The sequence below is a fragment of the Cetorhinus maximus genome, chromosome 16, assembly GCF_964194155.1.
Source record: "Cetorhinus maximus chromosome 16, sCetMax3.hap1.1, whole genome shotgun sequence".
In the NCBI taxonomy this organism is placed as follows: Eukaryota; Metazoa; Chordata; class Chondrichthyes; order Lamniformes; family Cetorhinidae; genus Cetorhinus; species Cetorhinus maximus.
In genome coordinates this window covers 80177811-80204638 of record NC_135894.1, presented here as the reverse complement: position 1 = coordinate 80204638, position 26828 = coordinate 80177811, and the positions used below count along the sequence as shown (strand labels likewise).

At 43.0% G+C, this 26828-nt stretch overlaps 1 protein-coding gene across 6 annotated transcripts in view; it reads right to left on the bottom strand.

Moving 5' to 3' along the window:
• The window catches only part of eva1c (eva-1 homolog C (C. elegans)), a 140775-nt gene that overhangs the window by 23310 nt on the left and 90637 nt on the right, over positions 1 to 26828 (bottom strand). For 4 of the 6 annotated variants that reach the window (XM_078560167.1, XM_078560165.1, XM_078560166.1 and 1 more), the window contains one exon: positions 8137 to 8280. The exons of the other annotated variants lie outside the window; for them this stretch is intronic. In XM_078560167.1, the coding sequence (XP_078416293.1) occupies positions 8137 to 8280 (144 nt within the window). The remainder of the gene's footprint in view (positions 1 to 8136; positions 8281 to 26828) is intronic. 6 annotated transcript variants of the gene reach the window in all.

Here is a 26828-nt window from a genome sequence, read left to right as displayed (position 1 = left end):
TTCTTCTCGTGTTTTAGTATCTAACAAACTCGTTCTTTCTTTAACTCAAGAAAGCCTGGTTAAATTGGCTCCTTTTAAAACATAAATGCATTTTGCCTGGGTAAAGGCATTCATGAGGGAAGGGATCCATTTTAAATTAACATTGGTGCTAACAACTGAGGGGGTTGAATAAAGAAGGGGCGTCAGTTCATCCCTCCTCAACCGGGAGCATAACAATTTTGAGTACCTCATTTGTATCATAACAAATTGGGGGAACCTCACATGGGGACTGGTTGTAACAAATTGGGGGCTCGGTGCTGGAATTGTTCCCACAGACGAAACGAAAGAATTAGAGTGGGGAAAGTAAATTGTTCCTATGGAACCAATTTTTACAAATTCTTGAGTCTGTACTACTAAATTGTAGAAATGTCCACATTTGACTCCAGTGCTTTTCTAGGAGAATTAGGGGAAGTCACTTTTGAAGATGTAAAAGTTCTGTCCCTCGAACAGTTAAAAGATTTAGCGAGGCACTTGGGATTAGAATTTCACCTGAAAGCAAGAAAATCTGCAATCTTAAAAGGGGTGGCCAACAGTCTGCAGTGGAAATTGAGGATGATGAAATGGATAGAGTAGTGGCAGAGAGATTAAAATTGGAGCAGCAGAAAATAGAATTTCAGGAAAGAGAAAAGGAAAGGGAAAGAGAAAAGAGAGAAAGAGGAAAGGTGGGAAAGGGCATGTAGGGAGCAGAGAGAATTTTAGGACAGAGAGAGGGAAAGGGAGTTTAAACTAAAGCTGCACAAGCTGAGGGGCAGGAATCTTATTATGTCCCTTGAAGACACCACTAGCTCAGACTTAAGGGCTGAGGCAATCTACTTTGTTCATTTGATCCCTAAGTTTGATGAAGCAGAGGTAGAAGCCTTCTTTATCTCTTTTGAGCAGTTAGTACAGCAGTTAAAATGGCCAGTCCAACACTGGTCCTTATTACTGCAAAGTAAACTTTTGGGGAAAGCTCACGAGGTTTACTCCCTCTTGCCTGAGGAAAGTGTCACTGACTATGAGGCAGAAAAAAGGGGCTATTTTAAGTACGTACCAGTTAGTGCCGGAGGAGTACTGTCAGAAATTCCGTACCCTTAGGAAACAGCCTGACCAGACGTACCTGGAGTTTGAAAGGCTTAAGGAACTTGCTTTTGACCAGTGGGTGCGAGCACTTAAAACAGAAGGTACTTACAAAAACCTCAATGAAATATTTCTCCTTGAGGAGTTTATAAACTCCATACCCTTCTCAATAAGGACACACGTAAAGAAACAGAGGGTAACAGGGGCCAGGCAGACAGCCACACTGGCTGATGATTATGAGCTGATCCACAAAAGCTTGATCCAGAAGAGACCCTCCCTTAGTCACCCCCAACCAACTGGAAAGGATAGAGGTGGAGAGAGTGATAGGAAACTGAGCGCCCATGGGAGAGAGGGAAATGCTGGGGGGGCCTTATCAGGATAGAAAGGGTGGTGCTGAGATGAAAACTAAGGCCAAGAAGCTTGTGTGTTTAACTTCCGAAAGGTAGGGCACATCTGACCCAACTGCTGGATGTTACGGGAAATACCAGTGGGATTTATCAGTGCACATACCCTCGTGCAGAGAATGGGAGTCAGTCAGAGAGCATAGCAGAACAGGCTATGGCTCTGACTGCAGCTGCGAATCCCTGTAGGTGTGCTCCTGAGAGTGCGGATGAGGTTAAACAAATCCCTGAGAGTTACAAGGATTTCGTATTCGAAGTTAGGGTGGCCACATTTCCCCAGGGTGAAGCTAGTAAGCCTGTAAAATGTTTAGTGATACTGAGGGATACAGGGGCCAGTCAAACTCTACTGCTGGGAAAAGGCATGACCTTTTCACCAAAGAGTGCTGTAAATGTCAAGATGTTGGTAAAGGGGATTGAAGAAGGTACATGTCTATCCCCTTATACCGGTGCATCTGGAGTGTGACCTTGTGTCAGGACAAGTGACTGTGGGAACCGTCCCCAGTTTGCCTGTGGACGGGGTCGACCTGCTCCACGGCAATGACCTGGTGGAATCAAAGGTAATAACATCCCCAGTGTCCTCAGAGAATCCCACTGAGGTCAGGGAGACAGAACAGCTGCAGGAGAAAGTGTCTGGCATTTTCCCTGATGGTTTGGTAATGCAGTCTATGGCCATACAAGCTCCGTCAGTGGAGGCTGAAGTGGCACTGGAGACAGGAGACCCTCTGGTCTGGTTAAAGAAACCTTTACTTTGGGATTGCAGAAGACCCTAAGGAGGTAATAAATAGATCTTCCTTGGTAGCGCCCCTGCAAGCTGACTCACTGTTAAAAACTGACGGACTCACAAAGACTGCACACACTGAAGCTGAGGCAGAAGCAGTCCCTGAATGCCACTACATTAAAAATAAGGTACTGATGATATGGAGACCCCCCTCACAGAACTGTAAATGAGGAATGGGCAGTGATCCACCAGATGGTGGTGCCACCAAGGTGCCATAGGCAAATACGCTGGCTAGACCAAGATCCAGCATCAGCCAGCATTTTTACTGGCCACACCTCCACAGGGATGTAGTAAGGTTTTGCAGAACCTGCCACATGCCAGGTTGTGGGAAAACCCCAATCTGCAATAAGACCTGCACATGTGATTGTCGTGCTGGCTTTTGGGGAACCATTCAGCAAAACAAAAGGGGGTTCCAAGTATATCCTTACCATCATGGACTTGCCTACCCACTTTCCAGAGGCTGTTCCCCTGAGAACCATACCTGCCAAAACAGTGGTGAGGGAATTGACCCAATTCTTTACCAGGTCTGGGCTGCCCACCGAGATCCAGATGGATCAGGGCTCAAATTTCATGTCCAAAATATTCCAGGAATTCATGGGTAACCTGGGTGTGACCCAGCTGAAGTTTTCAGTGTATCACCCGTAGTTACAGGGGCCGCTAGAACGGTACCACCTGACCCTAAAACAATGATCAGGGCATACTGCCATGAGTAACCCCCTGCCTGGGATAAAGGGCGAGGTTTTCTTCAGTTCGCTATCAGGGAGTCACTCAATGAGTTCACCAGTTTTGCTCCTTTTGAATTGGTTTATGGGCACCAAGAGCGAGGGCCTCTGAAACTAATCAAGGAGTGGTTTTTGGAACAGAAGGAGGAAGTGTCCATGTTACACTATGGCCAGGATTTCCCGGTTGGTGAACGGGGGGCGGGGCCCGCTCGCCGACATGTAAAATGACGCGGGATGACATCGGGTGGAATTCCGGACGTCACCCCGCCCCATTTCAATTTTCAGGTCGGCGGGGGCTCAGCTGAATCAGCTGTGCGCCCTCCAACCTGTCAATGGCCAATTAAGGCCATTGACAAAGTCATTAACATGATTAGTGGACCTGCCCGTCCAACCTTCACGTTGGCGGGCAGACTGGGAGCCCTGGCGGGCATTGGAAAAAGAATGAAAACTCATCCACAGGCGGGATGAGGTTTCATGTAGGTTTTTAAAAATTTATTAGAAGGGTAACTAAAAGTGATGGACATGTCCCAACTCATGTGACAGTGGCACATGAGGGGACATGTCAGGGAAATTTTTTTTTTCTGTTTTTAACATTTTTTAATGTGGAGCCGATCTCCCTGAGGCAGCTCTTAGCCTCAGGGAGATGAGTGTGCTCTCTCACGCGCATGCACAAAAGAGCGCACTCTCGGCTCAGGGAATCCCCCCCCCGCCCGCACAGGGAGCACATTGCGCTTCCTTGCGGATGTCACACTGGGCGGGCCTTAATTGACCCGCCCACGTAAAATGGCGGTGCGCCTCCAATCGGGGGCGCCCATCGGAGACATGCCTCCACGCGCTTGCTCCTGAACTTCTCCTCCAATGGGGGGAAAATTCTGCCCTACGTAACAGTGTTCCGGGAGCAACTCATAAGAGCCTGTGATGTGGCCGAAAACACTTGAAAATCTCTCAGACAGCTATGAACAAACATGCCAGGGCCCCAACATTTCAGCCAGGAGACTGTATGTTAGTGCTCCTATCAGTACCAGGTGAAGCCTTACAAGCCTGGTTCAGCGGCCCTTACAAAGTAGCAAAGAAGCTCGGGGAAGTAAACTACCTACTTGAGACCCAGGTCAGGAGAAAAAGCAAAGGCTCTGTCATGTCAACATGATAAAGCGATATCACAGCCGAGAAGCGGACAAACAGGTAACAGCCTGTCCCATTGCCACTGACCTAGAGGATGAGGATGGCAGTGGGGATGAATTGGAGGGCGACGCGAGTGAGGCCAAAATTGAACCCCCTACTACCCTGCTAACCAACACAGAGATACTAGTGAATTTAGACTCCTTATTCACTCACCTAAGTGCGGAACAGCGAGCAGACTTGATGAAGCTGCATTTGAAAGCTTACGCAGAGACAAACCAGGCTGCACCACACTAACTGCACAGGGTGTGGATGTGGGCAAGGCCCCTCCTACAAGACAACATCCCCATCGCCAAGGCCCAGAAAAGCTGGCCCAGGTTTGGGAGGGGATTAACTACACGCTGGAGCACCAACTAATAGAGCCTTGCAGCAGTAGCTGGAGCTCCCCAGTTGTGCTCATGCCCAAGCCAGACGGTTCCACAAGGCCCTGCATTGACTACCGAAAAGTTAATGCAGTGACCGGAGCCGGCTCCTACCCGATGCCCCAGCCGGAAGACTGCATGGATAAGGAAGGTAAAGCAGCCTACGTTACAGAGATAGATTTACTCAAGGAATACTGGCAGGTTCCCTTGACTGCCCGTGCATAGGAAATCTCCACCTTAGTAACTCTGGATGGGTTATGCCAGTGCCGAGCCATGCCATTTGGACACCAAAATGCCCCAGCCACATTTCAAAGGCTGATGAACCAGGTAGTGGTGGGCTTATCCAATTGCATTGCATGCCTAGACAATCTCCTAGTGTACAACGACACCTGGGAAACTCAGTTACAGCAACTGGAAGGCCTCTTCCAGAAAGCACAGTCAGCTGACCTCGTGCTCAACCTCACAAAGAGCGAATTCGCTAAGGCTCAAGTGACCTATTTAGGGCAAGTGGTGGGTCAAGGACAAGTACTGCCCAGGGCTGCAAAGGTACAAGCAGTAGCACAGTTCCCCATTCCCACAACAAAACAGGAAATCATGAGGTTCTTGGGGATGCGTGGGTTCTGTTGCAAGTTCACCCCAAACGTCAGCACAGTAGCTACCCCGCTGACAGATCTACTATAGAACAAAGCAAAGGTAGTATGGGCTGAGAAATTCCAGACAGCTTTCGAAAAGCTGAAAGCCATTCTAATAGGTGAGCCTGTGCTCCAAACTTTAACTAAGCATTTAAAGTAGCCATCGACGTGAATGACATCGGGGTAGGGGCTGTCCTCCTCCAGGAAGACGAATCAGGGATAGAAAGACCAATCGGGTACTTCTCCAAAAGAACTAAACAAGCATCAGAAACGATACTCCACAGTAGAGAAGGGGACCCTTGGTTTATTACTGGCTCTCAAACACTTTGAGATATATGTCTGAAATGGATACAGAGAGACCACAGTCTATACAGACCACGACCTGTTAACCTTTGTGGAAAAGTTTAAGTCACAGAATGCCAGGTGATTCCATTGCAGTTTGTTTCTCCAAACGGACCACCTAAAAATCACCCACGTTGCCAGGAAATCAAATGTGATTGCAGGCGCCCTGTCCAGAACTTAAAGAGACCCGGTTAGAACTGAAGAACTATTGACCAAGGCTAGGAGAATGAGTGTGTGTGAGTGTGTTTGTTGTTTTATATTCTCTCCTTTTATATTTTATATTTTCTCCTTTTGTAATGAATTGAGAATGAATCTCACTTCATTCGTCATGTGGGGGAAGTGTCATGACAGTGGACCATAGTCCAGATTACTTACGGACATATTGAACTTATAAGTAAGGCGTGTTTTTTTTAAAATAGGACATGTAAGCAAAAGCTGGCTGAGACTGTAAAGTAACCACTTGCTGGAAAATTCCTATGTAGATTACACATGACCAACTCGTACAGGGAATGGAATATCGCACCTAAAAAAGTGTCAAGCCCTACTTCAGACAGAGACACTGCAAAGGGAAAGATGCAATGCAAAAACTGAACTGTAATCTGCTGTGGCTGCGAAGATAATGGAGGCTGATTACCATCTCCTTTGAATTATATCCCAGACTGTGGACATGATGTGAGTTGAAAAGAAAGCAGATCTGGACAAAAGAGTTGTTTGTTTTTTTCCCCTTCCAGGAATACACAAGAAAAGGGGTTAAAAAGCCAACCGTAACCTTAGTTCTGTGTCCTAGTTTTGGTGTTCCAGGCCTGGTGTGCAAGTGTGTGCTGTGATGGTCACAGTTAAAGAACATCAACTAGACATTCCTGCGCTTGCAGGTAAAAATGTCCTCTCTCCAATTGCTGGAAGCAAGTCACAAGTCAGCAAAGCCAGAGTTGAAAAGAAAACAGCACAACTCCTTTCAGCTAACCTACAGAACCGAGAATTTCCAAACCAACAGCTCAGCTGCCAAAGTCAGCTCTACTGGAATCACCAACTCAATGACTGCTCGGGGTGGGGGGAGGTGTGTGTGCCAAATGGCCTTCTCTTGCTCCTATTTCCTATGTTCCATATTCTTAGGATTTGGCACTGGAAATTAGAATAGGTGGACAACAAGCAGGAGCTCAAGAGTTCAGCTTGAATGTGACTTATATTTCACTACCAACCTCTTTTTAAGTGCAAACAGAGGTAGAAACATGCCAATCACCCACCTCACCTATGTATTGCTCAGAACTGCAAATAGGGAGCATATTCTCATTCTGATACACATGTTATTCCCCACTTCCCCTGTGAGAAAACTGTTGCCAATGGAGCTTTATAATAAGCACATCTTTCATGTGAACCACATCGCATAATCAGTTTGTATCTAGCATCTATGATCTCTTATTTATCTTTGCAGAGAGAAGAATGAATCACAGTTTTGCAGCAAATGTTTTCTCGTATCTCAGTTCACACTGTTGATAACACAAACTGAGTTTGAAAGAAAGCATGAACAAACAGATATGGACAACACTTTATTATATGGAAAAGATAATGAAAGCTTCTGTGATTCACCCTCTGTGGCCCATATGATAATGTATCAAAAAATACTATACTTTCTTTATCAGCCTTCACACACAGGCAACATGGCATCAAAGATATCACTGCTAGCTAAGATCAGGAATTCACTGAGGTGGAAAATTAAGGGCCTGAACATGTGACTTATATTCTGTGGTACACTGAATTGGAAGGAAAAATACTCTGAAATTGGTTGCCTTTAATAATTAAAAATTTCAAGCGGAGTTTTCTTCCTTCAATTGTGGTGAAGTGATTGGGAGAGGTTGGGGGTGTGATCACCAAGGGAGATTTGCATTTTCTTCTTCCTTGAAACAATGGGCTGAATTTTACTAGGCTTTGGGTGATGGCAATGGATGTGGGGAGACCGATAAAATAGCGGGGAGCTGTGTTAGGACAGCTACCCGTTGCTGTCTTGCTGCTGGGAGGAGTTGTGAAGTGGATTGGCTGCCCATTCCATGGAGCCACCAGCATTTTGCCTAAGGCGGAGAGGCCCCCACCTGCAACAGCCCTGGAGGCCATTGGAGCCACATCCCGAACTGCCTCAGCAATACCCATCTCTCCCTGTGGCACTGCTGAGGCCTCAGAGCTGCTGGTCCTCTGATTGAATGGCAGGCCAATTAGGAAGTCACCTCCTGTAAAATTACTGAGCTGGTCCCACTGCTGGCAAGTGCAGACTCAGGCCAGCTTTCTGCTCTGGTGTTGGGGTCTGGAAACCCACGGTAAAATTCAGCCCAATGTGACTGTGGATGCACATGCAACTATCATCTGCCAAGACTCCTGATATTGCCTCTGTTTGTCAACCTCTATTAAGTTCTTAAGGGAGCTTTTTTTTTTGAAGCAGCAATAGCTTCAGAAGAAGATGTATTTGTTGATAAGCTGGAATGCAATGGAGTTAGATGGATTTCAGTTTTGATGGTTCTGATAAAGGTTCTGGTATGCCATGAAAGGAAGTATTAAGAAATCTCTCCTGAAAAAAAACTCCGACCATTTCTCCCTGAAAATAAATATTTTAATGTTGAAATGATATACCCTTACCACATACATAGATGACATGGAGATATTTCTGCATTCCAGGAAAACAAGGGTCTCCAAAATAGCGGCTGTTGGCGATAATTTTACAGCTTTGTTTACCATAACAAATTGTAGATACAACTTCTAGGGCAGTGTGTGATAAACATTCTGCAGTACAGGAAAAAAGATAAAAATTAGCAATCACATTAACCACTTGGATTTGGTAGTGTACCAGAATAGCAACCTAGAGGTTATGAGTTTAAATCACAACATGCAACCAATAAATTTAGTAATTTATTCACTAGTACTAAGAAAAAACAATGAAAGTTGTTATTATGTCATAAAAATGTAACTGATTTATGAATGTCCTTCAGAGAAAGGAATATGACATCCCATCTTAATCTGGCCTACACTTGACTTGTGCGCCAGGTAATATATATCCTAATGCAATTTAAAATGGTCACTTATTGCCTAACTAGTGATTAGCAATGAAAGCAGTCTTGCCAAAGTTACTGCTATCCATAGGAGAAAAGATGTCCAAACCAGTCACATTTCTGATAATAGCTTCATATTTACAAGAATTTTCCATCTACTGTTGTTTGAGGTTAGAAAAAATATTTTACACCTTTTAAATTGTTCTTGAATTTTTTTTAAAGAATTTTACGTTTTCCCTTGACCTAACCACCACTGATACTTGACCCAAGATCAGGAACTCTCTGGCCATGTGAAGCATTGTAGGTAGAACTCGCATACCTCTAACAGAGTGGCATGGCCTTTGGAAAGAACAATGTGCTGTATCAATAGCTATCTCTTTTAAAAGGAAATGTTCACAATATTTGATACTGTTGGTCCCACTCTCAGATAATCTTCAAAGTCGGTAGGATTCCACCCTCAGTGTCCTCCCCTATGCAACAGTGACAACAAAATAGGAGATGTTGCAATATTGCCTATCCCAGCCTAGAAAGAGTCACACACCCATGACCACAGTCACCTTCACAGCCACTGGCAATGCTGTCCATGACCTGATCTGAGACAGCAATTGTGGCTGGAGTGGGTGGTAGGTTTCAATGACGATAGCCTTAGTGAAGTGGAGACATCTGACACGTTCCTCATTGAGGCTCAAATAGGAGAATTCCTCTCTAAAAGCCCTTCTCCTCCTCCTCCCTCTTCCATAAGTTTGTACTGCTCTGTGTTGCCTCTGCTCATTCTCCTTGCCATTTTGTTCCAAGGGTGGGTGCATACTGCCACACCCATGTTGGGGAGCAAATCAGTCATGAAGAACCTTGGAAATTAGGACAAAGTCCTACAGCATGTGCCACACCATTTCCTATAGAGATCAGTATCTTTAACCAATTACGGAAACCACCAAACGCATGCACAATTGCATCAAGGGAAATCAATCAGCAATTTGAAAGTAGTTGATGAGCCCTTTAAAAAGTGCTGTTGGGGTGGGGAGACTTCCTTTCTGCTTCTGAATGCATGCTTAGCTAAATGAGATGAAGAAAGACAGTTAGTTGGAGCATTGAGCTCCAAACTGGCAGTGCTGGTGTCAAATCAGTGTTACATGCCGATTGACATCACAACCTGTCTATTCTATTCACTGCGCATGCATCAACACCTTCAACAAAATAACGTCTGATGTGGTTGGCACCAGAAGTGCACATGTGCACCATAGAGCTGAAAAACCAGGAACGACAGAGCCAAATGTTGCAACAAAAAATCTTTTCCTCCCTTACATTTCAAATAGTATTGATTTTCTCACTGTTCCTTAAAGCAATTCTTTTGCCAAATGATTGATCAGACCACACTATGCCAATTTACAAACAAGCGATAAAGAACTTCATCTAAGGTACCTGCCTTCTAGCAAAATGTTGCAAATCTACCTACATTCTAATTCTCCTGTCCTATCCTGGCCTCTGTGTTGTACTACTCAACTAACTTACCAAATCTAGAATGTAACATGTGGTAAATATGCCATCTCTTCAATTCATTTCACAAAACAAATTTGCTGTTTTATTACTAGTGAGTTAGATTGCAGATATTCTACTAATTCACTAGGTTTTTATTCCAAATTGCCTTCAAATCTGAGGCATAGCTACAATAGTCTCTGCCCATTTCAGTTCAACAAATAAATAGATAAAATAAAAATGGCTCATTTAATAATTCAAGGAATAATACAAGACTACTTTGAGCAGGGGGTCTCACACTATTTCAGCTTTGCATCAGTTGCAGTATAACTGCAACCATTGCAAAGCAAACATCTTTGAACTTGCAGTGATAAAAAAAAAACTGACTGTTCATTAGCATTTTGGTAGCATTTGAAAATTGATTATCATTTGGATACCAGGGGCTAGAGTTTTGCTAAGCATACATTGTCAGTGAACCACTATGTATCAACAGAGAATAGGAATGATCTTACAGCCTAACTCAGTTTTATTCCAGCCTCTAGGCTGCTGTCCAAGTTTAATGTTTTAGCTTATTATAAGGAATGGATGCTTTTAGAAAAACAGCTTGAATCTATTATGAGTACATGATCTCCCTGGTGTATCTGTTAACAAGATGACAAATCTCGATTTAACTGTGTCAGGTATTTTTGAAATCTAAAATCAGCAAAACATCCAACTCAACCGTCATTTTGTTTACAATTTATAATGTTTCAAAGTTCTGGCATCTCTATAATCACAATATTTTCCCTCCTCTTAATGCTAGGCTGAATCTGTACTCCAGATATACTTGACCCTGAAATCCATTGTCCGGAAGCAGAAGCAAACAAATTAAAGATCTTTTTCTGCCTCAAGGCACATCAGATTTTCCATCACTTTGTTAATTAAAAGATGCCATTTCCTCAGGAATTCATCAAAACTCTATCAGATTTGGCTTCTAACCAAAGTCAAGCTTTTCATATGATCATTTTGACATTGGCAGTAATACTTCAGTACCACAATTTTTAAAAAAAACACATAGCTGTTGTAATGATCCTGAATTCCTCATCTGAAGTTACTGAACCCATATCCAGATTAACATTCTGATCAAATCTAAATTTCAAAGGAAACATCTTTATCCATAAAGGGTCAAGGAAAATTTGTCAGCCATCTGGAATTCTTTGGCACTATCCTGGGATCCTTAGCAATATCTGTGCCTGCCTTAGTTCACAAAACCTGAGTAGCATCTTTGGATTGCTCTAATATAGGATATGCACACATTACATGGTGATGTATCCCAATCATGCTGCTGCCCATAAATCTGAGAATAACTACAGCACTCTTGTCCCATTTCAGCTCAACACAAATGATATGAGACCACTTTCAGCTGGACTTTCACCATTTTCACATTGCTTCTGCTTTACATCAGCCACATTATAACTGCAACCAATGCAAAGCAGACTTCTTAAAACTTCTAGATGATAAAAAAAATGATTATTTTATTAGCTTTTTGGTAACATTTAAAAAATGGATGCTAGACCTTGTTTAAGCACAACCATGATGTAAATTATAGCTATTGCACCTCATCATGAATACTGGTTAACACCTTCATGTGGCCCTACAATGAATACATAAGATGTTCTTATCGTTTTCATTATTATTGCCAGTAACTTGCTGTGGAGGGAGCTGTGTAAGCCTCACCAACTGAACTAAGTAAACTTAGTCAGCTTTGAATGAATATTTATGAAACTCAACATTAATTTTAAAATTACAAAGTCCTGAAGTATTGCTAAAGTGTGTAATTAAGCCCTATAATCAACTCCCAGCTAGTAGCCTCTTTAAACAGAACACTTATTAAAATTTTAATAGAGGTATCATTGAAGCATTTGCTCCATGTAGGTTGCACCTCTACAGATTTCAATAATGTATGTGAATAACAATAAATGCTGCCCAGTACCACTCTTGACCTGGGTAACATGCCTAATATGTTCCTTCTCTGCTGGGTCGTTTTGCTCTGCGAACACAGTTGCACACCTATCTACTGGTGAGTGAGTTGGTAAACAGTATACTGCAGGTGCAGAGACCAACGTAAGATGAAGCACACGCTGTTTATTAACACAAGTAACAGAGCACTGACACAATGTGTGCTTCTCCAACCAGACCCTATTCTAAACTACTGATTAACATTGTAGCCTGCACGGCACAGCAATTGGGTAGTACAGTCACATGGTCAATCTGCTCACATTCTCTTAAAGGTGTATTGCACCACAGGTTACCACATCCCTCCCCCTTTACTCGAAAGTACAAATTACAATCTTTACAATATATCGACTATTTACATTTATAAATTATTTACAAATTCAGTCTCTCTGAAACATGTTGAACATTGTAGTTCTTCAACTTTGGATGGTTTATCTGAGGCATCCCTGTCAGGTCATCTGTCCACTAGGCTCTCCAGTAGGAACCTGTAAGTTTGTCTCTTCAACTCCCTCAGGCTCAGCGGATCCTACAGACACTTCCAAACCAAGTGGAGTTCATTCCACATGTGACGTAGACGCCAACGGGAATGCTTGGTGTATCCTTTCTTGCAGATTTGTTTCCCTTTCCCGGAGGTGATCTACGTGTCTCCTAATTTTCCGAACTTCAACCAATATGGGATAGGCAAAGGGTCCTGTCACTGCACTAACTTCACCTGAAAGCAGTTTGGGCCCATCTCCAAAAACTGTATCTCCAACAGTGAAGTTTCTTTCACGACTGTGGTAATTGTGTCCATTTTTCTGGGCCTCCTGACTTCTCCCTATCCTTCCCCCTAAATTCAGCTTTCTGAGACTCAAACGTGTCCTGAGATGTCTCTTCACCAATAACTCTGCGGGGGCAATACCGGTGGTTGTGTGTGGCATAGTCCTATAGCTGAGAGGGAAACGTGATAATCTAGTTGCAACAGAGTCTCTATCCAGTTTTTCATTCCGGACTTGAAGGTCTGGACTGCCCTCTCGGCCATACCATTGGATGCAGGGTGGTATTGCGAGGTCTTAACATGTGTTATGCCATTGAGACTTGTAAATCTTTGGAATTCCCCACTGGTGAATGCCATTCCATTATTAGACACTATTATCTCTAGTAACCCGTGTATTGCAAACTCTGATGCAATTTGTTTATGGTGGCGGCAGATGTGGGTGATCGCACCTCGTATACATCCATCCACTTCAAGTGAGCGTCCATAATCAAGAGGAGCATTGTGCCCAAAAAAGGCCCCACGTGGTTAACGTGGAGGCGGATCCATGGCCTTCCAGGCCATTCCCAGGGATGCAGTACAGCAGAAGGGGGCAATTTCTGTATCTGTTGGCACTGTACGCACATGAATATTTTTATTCTAGAGATGCCGGGGTGAGCACTATGCAATTCGGAAAATAATGGTTCCTTCCTCTCGAGGCACAATGACTCTCGCTCCCCATAGCGAGATGCCATCCGGGCAGGTGAGCTTGTGTCTCCTATTACAAAAAGGGCTTCAATACGTCAGACTTTGGTTCCTTAGACCATCCCTGGAAGACTTGTTCCCTTACGTAGACAAAACTGGATCATGGTCTGTCCACTCTCTTATTTGTTTGGCATGTACTGGTGACGAGTCCAGAAAGTTTAATAACAAGACAAATTCTTGAGGAATTGGGGCATTCACATTGCTGTCTTTTAGAGGTAATCTGCTCACTGCGTCGCAATCTGGCTTCCCGGCCGGTGGATAAAAGTATATTCGTAAGCAGCTAGAATCAGTGCCCACCTTTGGATGCGTGCAGAGGCATTGGGGGTATTGCCTTATCTTCACTGAGTAAGCCTAGTAGTCGCTTGTGATCGGATACACTGGTAAAGTGGCGACCATGGGTGTACTGGTGAAACTTCTTAATGCCAAATACGATGGATAAGCCTTCTTTCTCTATTTGTGAGTATCTTCATTCTGCAACACTGAGTGCTCTTGAGACATAACCAATGGGCCGTTCGAAGCCCTCCACTGGGAGAGTACTGCCCCTACTCCGTAAGGGGATGCAACGCAGGTCAAAACTAATTCTTTCTTTGGGTCGAAATGTGCCAACAGGGCCGATGAGTGTAGGAACTGCTTTACTGCCGTAAAAGCCTGCTGTTGTGGAGCTTGCCAAGTCCACCTGTGGTTTTTCTTGAGCAAACCGTATAATGGAGCCAGTACTGTTGCCAAATTTGGGAGAAAACAGCCATGATAGTTAATCACTCCCAAGGAGGACTTAAGTTCTATGGCGTTTTTTGGGGCTGGCACCTCACAAATAGTTTTCACCTTGCCTTTCACTGGGTGAAGGCCCTGTGAGTCAACCCTAGGACTCAGGTAAATCACTTCTTTTGCTTGGAGGATACATTTTTCTCTTTTCAAACGTACTCCGGCTTGTGAGAAATGCTTCAATACCTCTTCCAGGTTAGCCAGGTGCTCTTCATCAGTTAGTCCTGTTACTAGGACATCATTGAGATAAACCACCACATGGGGCAGGCCTTGAAGTAAATTTTCCATAGTCCGTTGGAAAATGCCGACGAGACTCCGAAGGGTAACCTGGTATACTGGTATAACCCCCTATGTGTGTTGATAGTCACAAAATCCCAAGAATACTTTTCTAGCTCAACTTGCTGGCAAGTGTGGCTCATGTTGAGTTTCGTATATGCGGTTCACCCCACCAGCTTGGAGTACAATTCATCGATTTTCGGTATGGGATGCCTGTCAAGTCTGACCACTTTGTTAACGCTCAACTTGTAGTCCCTGCATATTCGCACACTCTGGTCAGGCTTTAGTACTGGAACTATGGGTGCTGCCCATTCGTAAAATTGTACAGGTTGTAAGACTCCCAGCCTTTCCAGCCTGTTTAATTCAACATCAACTTTTTCTTGTAATGCATAGGGGACTGGCCTCGCCTTCAAGAATCTGGGGTTGCCCCAGGATCCACGAGGATTTTAGCCTGCAACCCCTGAATCTTCCCAAGCTCTTCCTTGAAAATGGGGGCATATTTCTGTCATAATTCTTAGAGATCTTTCATTCAGAGTTGAAAAATCTCAGTCCACTCCCCAGCTTTATTACTTTAAACCAGTTCTGACCAAGTAGACTTGGACCCTCCCCTGCTACCACTATCAGGGGTAAATTAACAGACTGATTTCCATACTGTACTGGAACCTTGCATATACCTCTTACTTGTACGTCTTCACCTGTATGCGTCTTTAATTTGGCATTTGATATTTTCCATATTTAACGGGTGGTCTCCTCCTTTCAGATATTTGAATGTATGTTCCCCTATAACTGTCGTGGATGTCCCTGCATCCACCTCCATTCGGATGGGTTTCTCATTGACTTCCACTGTCACGTAGATTGGCTCTGTTTTACCCATTTTTAAGTTGTGTAGTGAGTAAGGATCTGACTCTGTTTCTTCTAGTTCCTCTATTATGTGGATTTCACGATTTCTACCTTTCTGCTTAAAGTTTTGTCTTAATCTGTCTTTACAATATCGCTTAATATGCCCATTACGATGGCAGCAGAAACAATCAATTCTTTTAAATTGTCGTTTGCTTGCAGGCTGTCAGGTTCCATTTCTGCTGTTAGCATTGTGGGTTTTCTCTGTTAAACCATTGCTTTTTGCTGGTCTGTTAATGGTGGCTGTTTCCCGCCTTTCCACGCCATCTCTAACCAGTGTTCCCCACAATGAGAAGGACAGCACCATTTTGCGCTCCCTTGATTGCCTCTGAATCCCTGGTTGCGCCCTCCATTGCAAGCATCAACTCCAACGCCTTGCTGAAGTCTAAATTCGTTTCTGACAACAACCATTTTTGAATGGCGTCTTCATTAATCCCACATACTAATCGATCTCTTAAGATATCATTAATCGACGTCCCGAGCTCAAGTGCTCTGTCGGTTGCTTTAAGGCTGCTACATAGCAAGCGACTGTCTCTGCAGGGGTGTGACACCTCGAATTAAATTTAAAATGCTGTGTTGTTACCGAGGGTTTCGGACGAAAGTGGCTTTTCACAAGATTTACCAAATCAAAGCTCTTGGAATCTGGGGCATTGGGTGCCATTGGACTACGAATTAGGCCGTATGTTTTACTGCCACACGTCAATCAGAGGATTGTTTGCCTCTTCTCCTCCCCCGATATGCCGTTGGCCAAAAAGAAGAATGCAAAGCAATCATGTAATGTGACCAGTCATTGGTGGTTTGATCAAATGGTTCGATATGGCCAAACTGTGGCATACTGGAGGGAGATAACTTTGATGCCCATGATGAATGCTGTACTTACAATCGCCTTGCAAGGTACGGCTAATTTACTTCTGTTTAATTTTTGCGGCTTTCTTTGGTGTCGTCGACTGCTCATGTTTTGCCTCGTCGCCAGTTGTTAAGTTCCTTCTCTGTCGGGTCGCTTTGTTCAGCGAATATGGTTGCTGGTGAGTGAGTTGGTAAACAAGATACTGCAGACACAGAGACCAATATAAGATGAAGCACATGCTGTTTACTAACACAAGTAACAGAGCACCAACACAATGTGTGCTTCTCCAACCAGACCCTATTCTGAACTACCGATTAACATTGTAGCCTGTTCTACACAACATTTGAGTAATACAGTCACGTGGTCAATCTGGTCACATTCTCTTAAAGGTGTAGTGCACCTCAGATTACCACAATGGCTAATGGTGATCTACAATGATCTGCCTCTAATACTTTCTTTATTGTCTTTGGAAATATACCTCAGGGCTGAACATCTGTAGCTTTTACTGCACTCCCACTTTAACTCCAGTGGAAATGTGCTGCAATGCTGAACAATTGGCTGAGACTGAAATAGACCAGCTTCCAGTCTTTCACAGGAATTTCCTGGGATGTCCTGTTGAAGATGAAGAGTCCTCCCACCCAAACAAGTTCATAGATGCAGAAGGGGTGAGGCCAGGGACTCCCTACATCAGGGAGCCAGTATTTCATCACCTCCGAGCATACCAGCTAGCCAAAGCACAGGAGTGGGCCTCACCTCCAGGGTCACATATGAACCTTAAAAAACGCTTTTAAAAATTTAATCCAACACCTTACAAAGTTTGCCACAGAGGTAATTCCCAATGGAAGACCGACCCACAACCTTGAAACCACTCAGTCCTGCTGACCTTCCATGCTCCAAATTCACCCCAGTGATGTGGGCTGTTTACATCTGGATGCAAAACAGAAGAACCCCGCAAACTTTAGTGGACTCAATAGCAGAGGGATTCAGACAAGTGGATTTACCCTATGAAGAACGTATTCATCACCACCACCCAATACCCACTCACCCACACTGTCCCCCAACACACCCACCCGCATGAACTTTTGGCCCCTCATTAGGGTTTTTGTACTGGTGGTATAACAAATCATGTTGTAGGAAATATTGTACCTTTTTTTTAAACTTTTTTTACTATGAATTCTTTGTCTGTATATTTTGTATGAGCTCCTCGATGAAGGATTAATTTTGAACACATGCTTGGAATAGAAAAATTTGGAGCAGAAATAGGCCATTTGGCTCCTCGAGCCTGCTCCACCATTAAGATCATAGCTGATCTGATTGTGGCCTCAACTCCATTTTCCTGTCTACCCCCCCAATAATCCTTGACTCTCTTGTCAATCAAAAATCTATCTAGCTTAGCCTTGAATATATTCAATAACCTAGTCTGCTGTTCTCAGGGAAGAGAATTCCATAGACTCATGATCCTCTGAGAGAAAATAATTTCTCATCACCTCAGTCTTAAATGGGAGACCCCTAATTTTTAAATTGTGACCCCTAGTTCTAGACTGCCCCACAAGGGGAAACATCCTTTCAGCATCCACCCTGTCAAGACCCCTCAGGACTTTATATGTTTCAATAAGATCACCTCTCATTTTTCTAAATTCCAATGGGTATAGGCACAGCCTTTCCTCATAAGATAACTCCTTCATCCCAGGAATCAGTTGAGTGAACCTTCTCTGAACTGCTTTTAATGCAATTATATCCTTTCTCAAGAAAGGCAGCCAAAACCACACACAGTACTCCAAATGTGGTCTCACCAATGCCCTGTACAACTGTAGTACCACTTCCCTGCTTTTATACTTGATTCCCTTTGTAACAAATGCCAACATTCCATTTGCTTCCTAATCATTTGTTGTACCTGCATACTTTTGATGACTCACCTACAGATCCCTCTGTACCGTAGGGTTCTGCAGTCCCTTTCCATTCAAATAGTATACCGCTTTTCTATTCTTCTTGCAAAACTAGACAAGTTCACATTTTCCCCCATTATACGCCATCTGCAAAATTTTTGCCCACTCACTTAACTTATCTAAATGTCTTTGTGGACTCTTTATGTCCTCTTGACAACTTACTTTCCTACCTATCTTTGTGTCATCAGCAAATTTAGCTCCCATGCATTCAGTCCCTTCATCCAAGCCATTGATATAGATTGTAAATAGTTGAGGCCCCAACACTGATCCCTGTGAGGCTCTGCTAGTAACAGCTTGCCAACCTGAAAATGACTCATTTATCTTTACTCTCTGCTTCCTGTTAACTAACTAATCCTCTATCCATGCTAATGTGTTACACCCTAAACCATGAGTTCTTATTTTGTGTAGTAACCTTTGATGTGGTACCTTATTGAATGCCTTTTGGAAATCCAAGTACATCACATCTACCGGTTCCCCTTTATCCACCTTGCTTGTTACTTCCTCAAAGAACTCTAATAAATTAGTCAAACATAATTTCATTTTCACAAAACCATGATGACGCTGCCTGATTTATTATTTTCTCAATGTCCTGCTATTACCTCCTTAATAATGGATTCTAGCATTTTCTCTATGCAGAAAAGTCCCAGTGGATTTAAAAATTGCATACAGATGTTCGGCTAACTAGCCTTTAGTTTCCTGTTTTCTGCCTTCCTCCTTTCTTGAAAAGAGGTGTTATATATAGGGAATTGTAGTGACTGTAGCTTTAAAGAATGTAGTGACTGTAGCTTTAAGGCTTATTGTACAGTGTAGTATCACGTGACAGTGTGAATGAATGAGCCCTAAGCACAGAGAACCTTAGGGTTGGCGATTGTGTCTAGCTGTGGATCCTGATGGAAGCATGTAACTGCTGCTGAAGCTCTGTAAATAAAGTTCACTGTTTCTTATGAGAAACCCGCCTGGAAAATCAAGTCTAAAACAACTAGCAACTCTCACCCAGTGAACGTGAGTACCTTGTTTTAAACAAAAGAATGGGAAAATATACTCACTAGGAATGCCACTTTTTGGCAGGATTGACCCCTTTGACTCATCCACAGAAGATTGGAGTCAATATATAGAACAGCTTGGTTTCTTTTTCCAAGTAAACAAAATAGCAGTGGAGGAAAAAAGGAAAACAATTCTCCTAAGCGTCTGTGGGAGTAAAACTTATAATTTAATCCGTAGTTTGATGGCCCAGAATGCTCCCCATTCGAAGACCTTCGGCGAATTGGTAGACCATGTAAAAGGTCATTTTCAATCCAAACCCTCCGCAATCATGCAGAGGTTCAAATTTAATTTGAGAGTAGGAACCCCGTGGGAGACCATAGCAACATATGTAGCGAGGTTGAAACAGCTAATTTAACATTGCAACTTCTGGGGGACCCTAAATGGTATGTTAAGGGATCATTTAGTCTGTGGTGTGCATGATGATGTCATTCAATAACGGTTATTAGCTGGAGTAAATATTGATTTTAAAAGAGCATTGGAAATAGCGCTTGCGATGGAAAGCACCGAGCAGGGTTCACAGGCTGGACAAAATGGTGCCGTTCTCCAGTTGGGGTGGGAACAGGCTACTGGGCATGGAGCGAAAACCAGGGAGTCAGCACGAAGCGAGAGACAGCCCCTGCTATCCAAAAATTTTTAAAATATGCAGGAGACAGCTCAGCAGCAAATCTGAAAATGAATTGTGACCGATGCGGAAGTAACCATATCCCTGAATCTTGCCGTTTTAAAGAGGTGCCATTATTGTCATAAAAGAGGGCACATGCTGAAGCAATGTAAAGCAAGATTGAGACAGACTCGCAGGCAGCAAACTAAACTGATCAAAGTACATCATGTGGAAGAACTAGAAACTTCTAATTCCAATGTTTATTCTCTATTTAATGTGAAAGTAGGGAAAACAGAGCCAATCACTGTTACTCTGCAGGTCAAAGGAAAACCTTTGATTATGGAAATGGATATCGGTGCATCAACCGCTGTAGTGGGGGAGCACACATTCAAATATTTAAACAATGGTACTCAACAATTGACTATGGAGCAGACTTCAGCCAAATTGAAAACGTAAACTGGTAAAGTCATACAAGGGAAAGTTATCACCAGTGTACCTGTTTATTATAAGCACCAGACAGCTTAGCTCCCTGTGATTGTAGTGGATGGTGAAGGACCAAGCCTTCCAGGTCATAATTGGTTGAGGGAAATTAACCTTGATTGGCCAATGGGATTTCAAAAGGAAGCCAGAAGAGTTCCTGAGTTGGAAAAGGAACAAGGCAAGGTGCTTCAGAATGATAAAAGCAAAATACTGCAGATGCTGGAAATCTGAAATCAAAGCAGAAAATGCTGGATAAACTCAGCAGGTCCAGTAGCATCTGTGGAGAGAGAAACAGAGTTAACGTTTCGAGTCTGTATGACCCTTCTTCAGAGCACTTCAGAATGAGCCTGGAGAGTCAGAGGACCTTAACAGAATGCAAAAGGAGTGTGTAGCCATTCAACAACCTAAGGAAATGAAGACTGTCTTAAACAGCAGCATGGAAGAACAGCAGAAGAAACTCAAGGAGACCTGCTGAATTACAGAATTCAAGATTAAGCAAGTGAGCTTCACAAAGAAAAGGAAAACCTGTTGAAAGGCCTTCACACAGTACAAGGATCCCTCAGGTCAAAGTTTGTGCCTCTGGAAAATTACGAAGAGAAGCAGAATGTATTTAGTATTACTCTGAACAAACTGAAGAGCCAGTTGGCAGAGAAGACACAGCAATATTCAAGGTTCCAGGAGGAAGCCAAAAGATACAAGAAGGGGACAGAAGAGCAGAAGAATCAGCTCAGTGAAACAAAATAGGCATTAGAAGGATAAGTCGTGGAACTTTCTAAAATGCAAATGGGTGATGAAGCCATGGGTAGCACAACCCCTAAACTGAACCAGGTTGAGATTTTGCCTGAGAGAAGTCTGGTCAACTGTGAAGTCAAAATGAAGGATGAGACTAAACTCTGGTAGACAGAAGAAGACAAGATGGATGATGGTTCAGAAAAGATAATGAATGATCCCCCACACTACGACAGGTTCAACACCTTCAGAATTACTTATGAAGCGCTGCCTTCGTACGAGATTAAGTCTGGTATTTCTCATTTTGGAGGGGAAGGTAGAGAGCAGTCAAGGGAATCAAAAAATGACTCATGATTTGCATAGTTGAGAGCGAGAATTTACTGTTGGTGAAACAACATTTGTACAAAATTTGGTGGTGGATTGAATTGGTTACCTGGTGTAATAGTTTCTGTGGCCAGACCATTGCCATACCACGTAGAAGAGGAGGGCTTGATCACCCGAAAACATGTGGATCATTTGAGTAGAAGGGAGATACCCCAACAAACCGATGTTCCACCTGTAACCATTGTAGAACCTGTGGTCCCTGTTGTGATTGATCAGCTAAGGATAGACATACCAGATGTCTCTGTCGGAGGGATAACACTGAACTGCCTGTGCCTAAGGAGGTACCTGATGTTGCTGCGGTTCCAGAAAATGAAGATTCAGTAAGAGATTCTAAACTTGTGGAGCTACAACGTTCCACCCAGATCAGGAAACCACCTGAGAGACTGAACTTATAACTTCATAACTCGTGTATATATTTATAATGTCATGATTGTAGTTCTTCTTGTAAATACAAATTGCAAAAAAAAATTTAAAGGGGGAGTAATGTAATAACTCTAGCTTTAAGGAATGTAGTGAATGTAGCTTTAAGACTTATTATATTGTGTAGTATCACGTGACAGTGTGAATGAATCAGCCCTAAGCGCGGTGAGCCCTAGGGGTGGGGTTTGTGTCTAGCTGTGGATCTTGATGGAAGCATGTAACTGCTGCTGAAGTCCTGTAAATAAAGTTCACTGTTTCTTATGAGAAACCTGTCTGGAAAATCAAATCTATAACAGGAATTTTGAAAGATCACAACCAATGCACCAACTATCTCTGCAGCCACTTTTTTTGAGACCCTAGTATGCAAGCCACCAGTCCAAGGGTCTTGTCAGCCGTTAGTTGTAATAGTTTTCCCGGTAGCTTTTCCCTAGTGATTGTGGATTAGTTTAAGGTCCTCCATTCCGTTTACCTCTTGATTTTCAAGTATTCTTGGGGTGTTTTTATATCTTTTATGAAGACAGACACAAAATACCTGTTCAAAGCTTCCACCATTTCTTTGTTTCACATTATTCCCCAGTCTCACTCTCTAAGGAACCAACATTCACTTTCATTGCTCTTTTCCATTTTAAACACTTGTAGAAACTCTTAGGGTTAGATTTTTATTTTTGGGTGGGCAGTAGGAGTTGGGAAGTTTGCCAGGTCAGCATGCCTGCCTCAGGAGAAAGTGCTGTAAAGACAGGATTTTCATTCCGGGGGGCGGGTGCTAACAAGAGTTGAGCACACTGTCCCTGGAAAGAGTAAGAGGTAGCCATGTTCAGGGACTTCCAGGTGCTGAGACATGCTGTTTAAAAGGCTTGCCTTGGTGTTTTGAAACAAAGTCCTAGTTATGATAAAAATAATAAGGTCCTTTTCTCCACACACCCCCTCATCCCCCCACACACTTCCCATGTCACATCATGCCCCACTTACCCCCATAGCCCCTCACACCCTCCATGCCAAACTATGCCCCTCCACCCACTCCCCATAGCCCCTTATACCCTCCATACCAAGCTATGGCATTTCCATGTCCATTCACTCACCATACACTCTGTATAGATCCAATGAACCAAACAGTGACAATGTAGATGTGTTTTTAAAACTTTTTTTAAAAAGCCATTCAATCATAACTTCCACTTCTTCAAAAACTCCTTTCACTACAGCCAAATAAAAGTGCCAATTATCCAGACTCATTAAGGTACCTATAGCAGAAACTGCAAACACTTGAAACCTCTTTACCTTGTATAAATAAACATTGCACAATTGAAGAGAGCTATAGCTATGAATGAAGTAATGTTTTCCCTGGGGCACAGCTGTTTCAACAGTCTAATGGATGTCTGGGCTCTCAGTCAAGAATGCATAATGAGGTTCTGACTTCTTCATCCTTAATTTCGTGTAGTCATTCTTTGTCGGTTTCTAAAACCTGTCCAATCTTCTGACCTAGGTATTGTATTTTTTTTTTAGTTTGATACTATCCTTAACTTCCATAGCTAGCAATGGATGGTGCATCTTTCTCATAGAGTCTTTCTTTCTTAATGGACATGTGGCCAGTGTGACTTGAGTCAAATCCAAGTCACACTCTAACAGGAACTGATGAAGTAGTGAGAATAGTTAAAGGCAAGTAGGATAAATGTCCAAAACTTTGGTGGAACTTTTCTCTCTTTGGGCAGGCGCGCACCCGACCCAAATGGGTGTAAAATAACGTGCGATGACATCGGGTGAGTGCCTCTACATCATTGCCCTTAAGGCCCTTAATCAACTAATTGTTTGGAATTTTTTGCTGCCCATCCAATTGGCGGGCGGACGAAAAGGCCAAGCGGCCTTTGCATTTTTGGCGAAACCTCATCCATGGGCGGGATGAGGTTCCGACCAGTGATTTAAAAAAACTTTTTTACACTCATATTTAACATGTCCCTGCTCATATGACAGTCACATGAGGGCGCATGTTTTCATTACTTTAAAAATGTTTATTTTTATTGATAAAAGTCTTCAGCTCCCTGAGGCAGCTCTGTGCCTCAGCGAGCTTTTAATGCACGCACCTGTGCACATGCACAACCTTCAGCACTCGCACTCCTCCCGCCCCCGTCCCAGCAGCGCTGCGGTGCACATTTCACGCTGGCAGGCCGTTAATTGGCCAGCCAGTGTGAAATCGCAGTTGGGGTCGGTTTCTCGGCCGCTCCTGGGCCCGCCCAACGAGGGCAAAATCCTGCCCTTTGTTACCATTTGTGACCAAAGGATGTATAGATAATGGACTTTGGAGCTATCACTAAATGAGTGTAACGGGTATTAAGTTTGGCAAATGGTTATACAGGAAAAGGTTAATGATGGACTGTTTAGATGTTGAGGATAACAGGTTATGACCATGGGACATTTGTCCATGACAAAATGGAATAACAAGATCAAAGCATGATGGCAACATCAGAACACAGCAAGACCCCTGGTTGCAGAGGATAAAAAACTAACTTGACGAGGTTCAGTACACAATTCCAAGAAGACACAGGGAGAGAAGAGAAAAGATGAGCCATGAGCCATCCATCCCCCTAGAGTCAGTGAGAAGCAAGAACCATTTAGACTCTAGGATAGCGACAGACTTCTTTTGTTAAGTTTAACTTTTGTTGCTAAATAAATTGTCCTGGCACCGCTGCATTAACTGTCGTCTCATCCAAAATTTATTGCCTGGTCTCGAAACCTCTTACACTGTGCACTTATTAAGTAGGGAAATTACTAGCATGAACACATAGCTAACCAAAATATTTACCACAGTTATTAAATTTTAAGAAGCTTTGGCAGCCGGTGGTCTGATGTTGTACAACATTGATGACAGATTTAATGCAGTAGCACATGAATTTGTGGCCCTGATTCTCCATGTGGTGAGTTGGCTACCTCATCTGAGGTGGAAGGGCAATATGCCAAATCGAGGGGAAATAAATCCCCGGCAGATTGATTCCTGGGACAAAAAAACTGCCCTAACAGGAGGATATTGAGTAGAATGGCCTTTTAATCTCCAGAGTTTAGAAGAATGCTACGGACAGGGGAGAGAGGAAAATTGAACTCCTTTATTTTCTTGCCATCTATCTAGAAGCAAAGATGTTTTAATTTTTGAAATAAGATGTGGCATGTTTCCCCAAACCCTCTGTTTGTGAAGTCAATTTTATAGTGACTCGCAGCAAACTCTCTTTAGGGTTAAAATCAGAAGCATTGTTTACTCATACATTCAAACCTGGGGGATGGTTGTCACAACTACATATACACACACACAAAATAAGGAGATAGGAAAGAAAAGTTTTACTACTAGGAATAACTTAACAGCAGGTTCAACTAGTTGAAAGCAGGAGTTGCTGAATTCCTTCAAAGTTGGTGACAGCACAGCAAGATCAGTTTGGTATCCAGAAAACTTCGTCCACTCTACAGGCGATGGCAGGAATCTTCCAGAGAGCCAGGCTTTGAGGACATTTAGACTCGAGACAGGCTTTGTTGTCAGCCTGGAGTCCTGTTTCGGCGTTGACATGCTAAATGTTAACAGCAGACTGCCATGGGAGACCAGGAATGTAACATTAAAACTTTCCAAAAGCCAAAGAAACTTAGGTCATGTGGTGTTGTCCATTGGTGAGTCAGTTTCAGGATAACAATCAGTTTCTATGCCATTGGTCAAAATCCACTGTTTACCTTAGGAGATAGGTGGTGGTTATTAGCACCTCTGCAGTTATAAGGAGTTTTGATGATTCTTTGTTATAAGTGCAGGCTAGGCAGACAACCTCCTTCTGCTCCCTTGCTTCATTGATTATAATAGGTCCACACAATGATAGGTATGAGATTCCACAAGGATGAGAGTAGAGCTTTGTCCTGTAATTACTGTTGGAAGTTTCCAGATCTGTAGCCAACTTGCAAGTCATGTGGCCTGTAGCAGTCACGTTTTTGGTCCCGCAAAGCCCATTTTTAAATAAGCAGGGAGTAAGGTTTGATTTAACAATTTATGATCTCTTTCACGTCTTATGGCAAGAATAAGAGGTAATCACATTGAAATGTGTAAAATTCTCAGAGGACTTGACAGGATACATGCTGAAAAGGCTGTTTCCCTCACTGGTGAGTCCTGAACCTGGGGGTTATAGCCTCAGGATAAGGGGTCAGCTGTTTAAAACTGAGATGAGGAGAAATTCCTTCACTCAATGGTTTGTGAATCTTTGGAATTCCCTATCCCAGAGAGCTGTGGATGCTTAGTCATTCAAGACTGCGATTGATAGATTTCTGGACACTAAGGGAATCAAGGGGTATGGGGATAGGACAAGAAAGTGGACTTGAGGTAGAAGATCAATCATATTGAATGACTGAGCAGGCTTGAGGGGTCTACTCATGCTCCTATTTCTTTGACAATGTGGGTAACATAAGAACAAGGAAAATGTCTTAAAAGGGAAAGATGTCTAGACTGCTTTTACCCTCCAGCAACAATCCAGATTAAAGCAGCATTTTTTTTGTAGGCTAAGTGAAGGTTGCTTCTCCACTGTTAGGTGTGGAACAGCTTGTGTTACAGAAGGACCTAAAAAGAAATGGTATGGAGATATGACTTAAAATATACTTAAAACAACCGATGAGGATGCTTCCCTCTACTTCCTCCTTGCAAAAACAAAAACAAAAGCAGAAGATTTTCTCTGGGTCTGTATTCTTAGAGAAAAATAACATGCTTACGATTTCACCAGAAGTACCAATCAGAAGAGAAGTTCCTGGATTTATCTACAATGTTGCGATAATTTTGAGAGCAAATCACCACTTGATGCTAAGGATCCTAGTTAAAGATACTAGCAAAATGTGAGAAAAAAAAATTCTCTCAGTGGGGAGGCTCGCTTATAGAGAGTAGAGTTGAAGAATTAATGCCTCAATGGCCCCAGTTTTCTTGCAA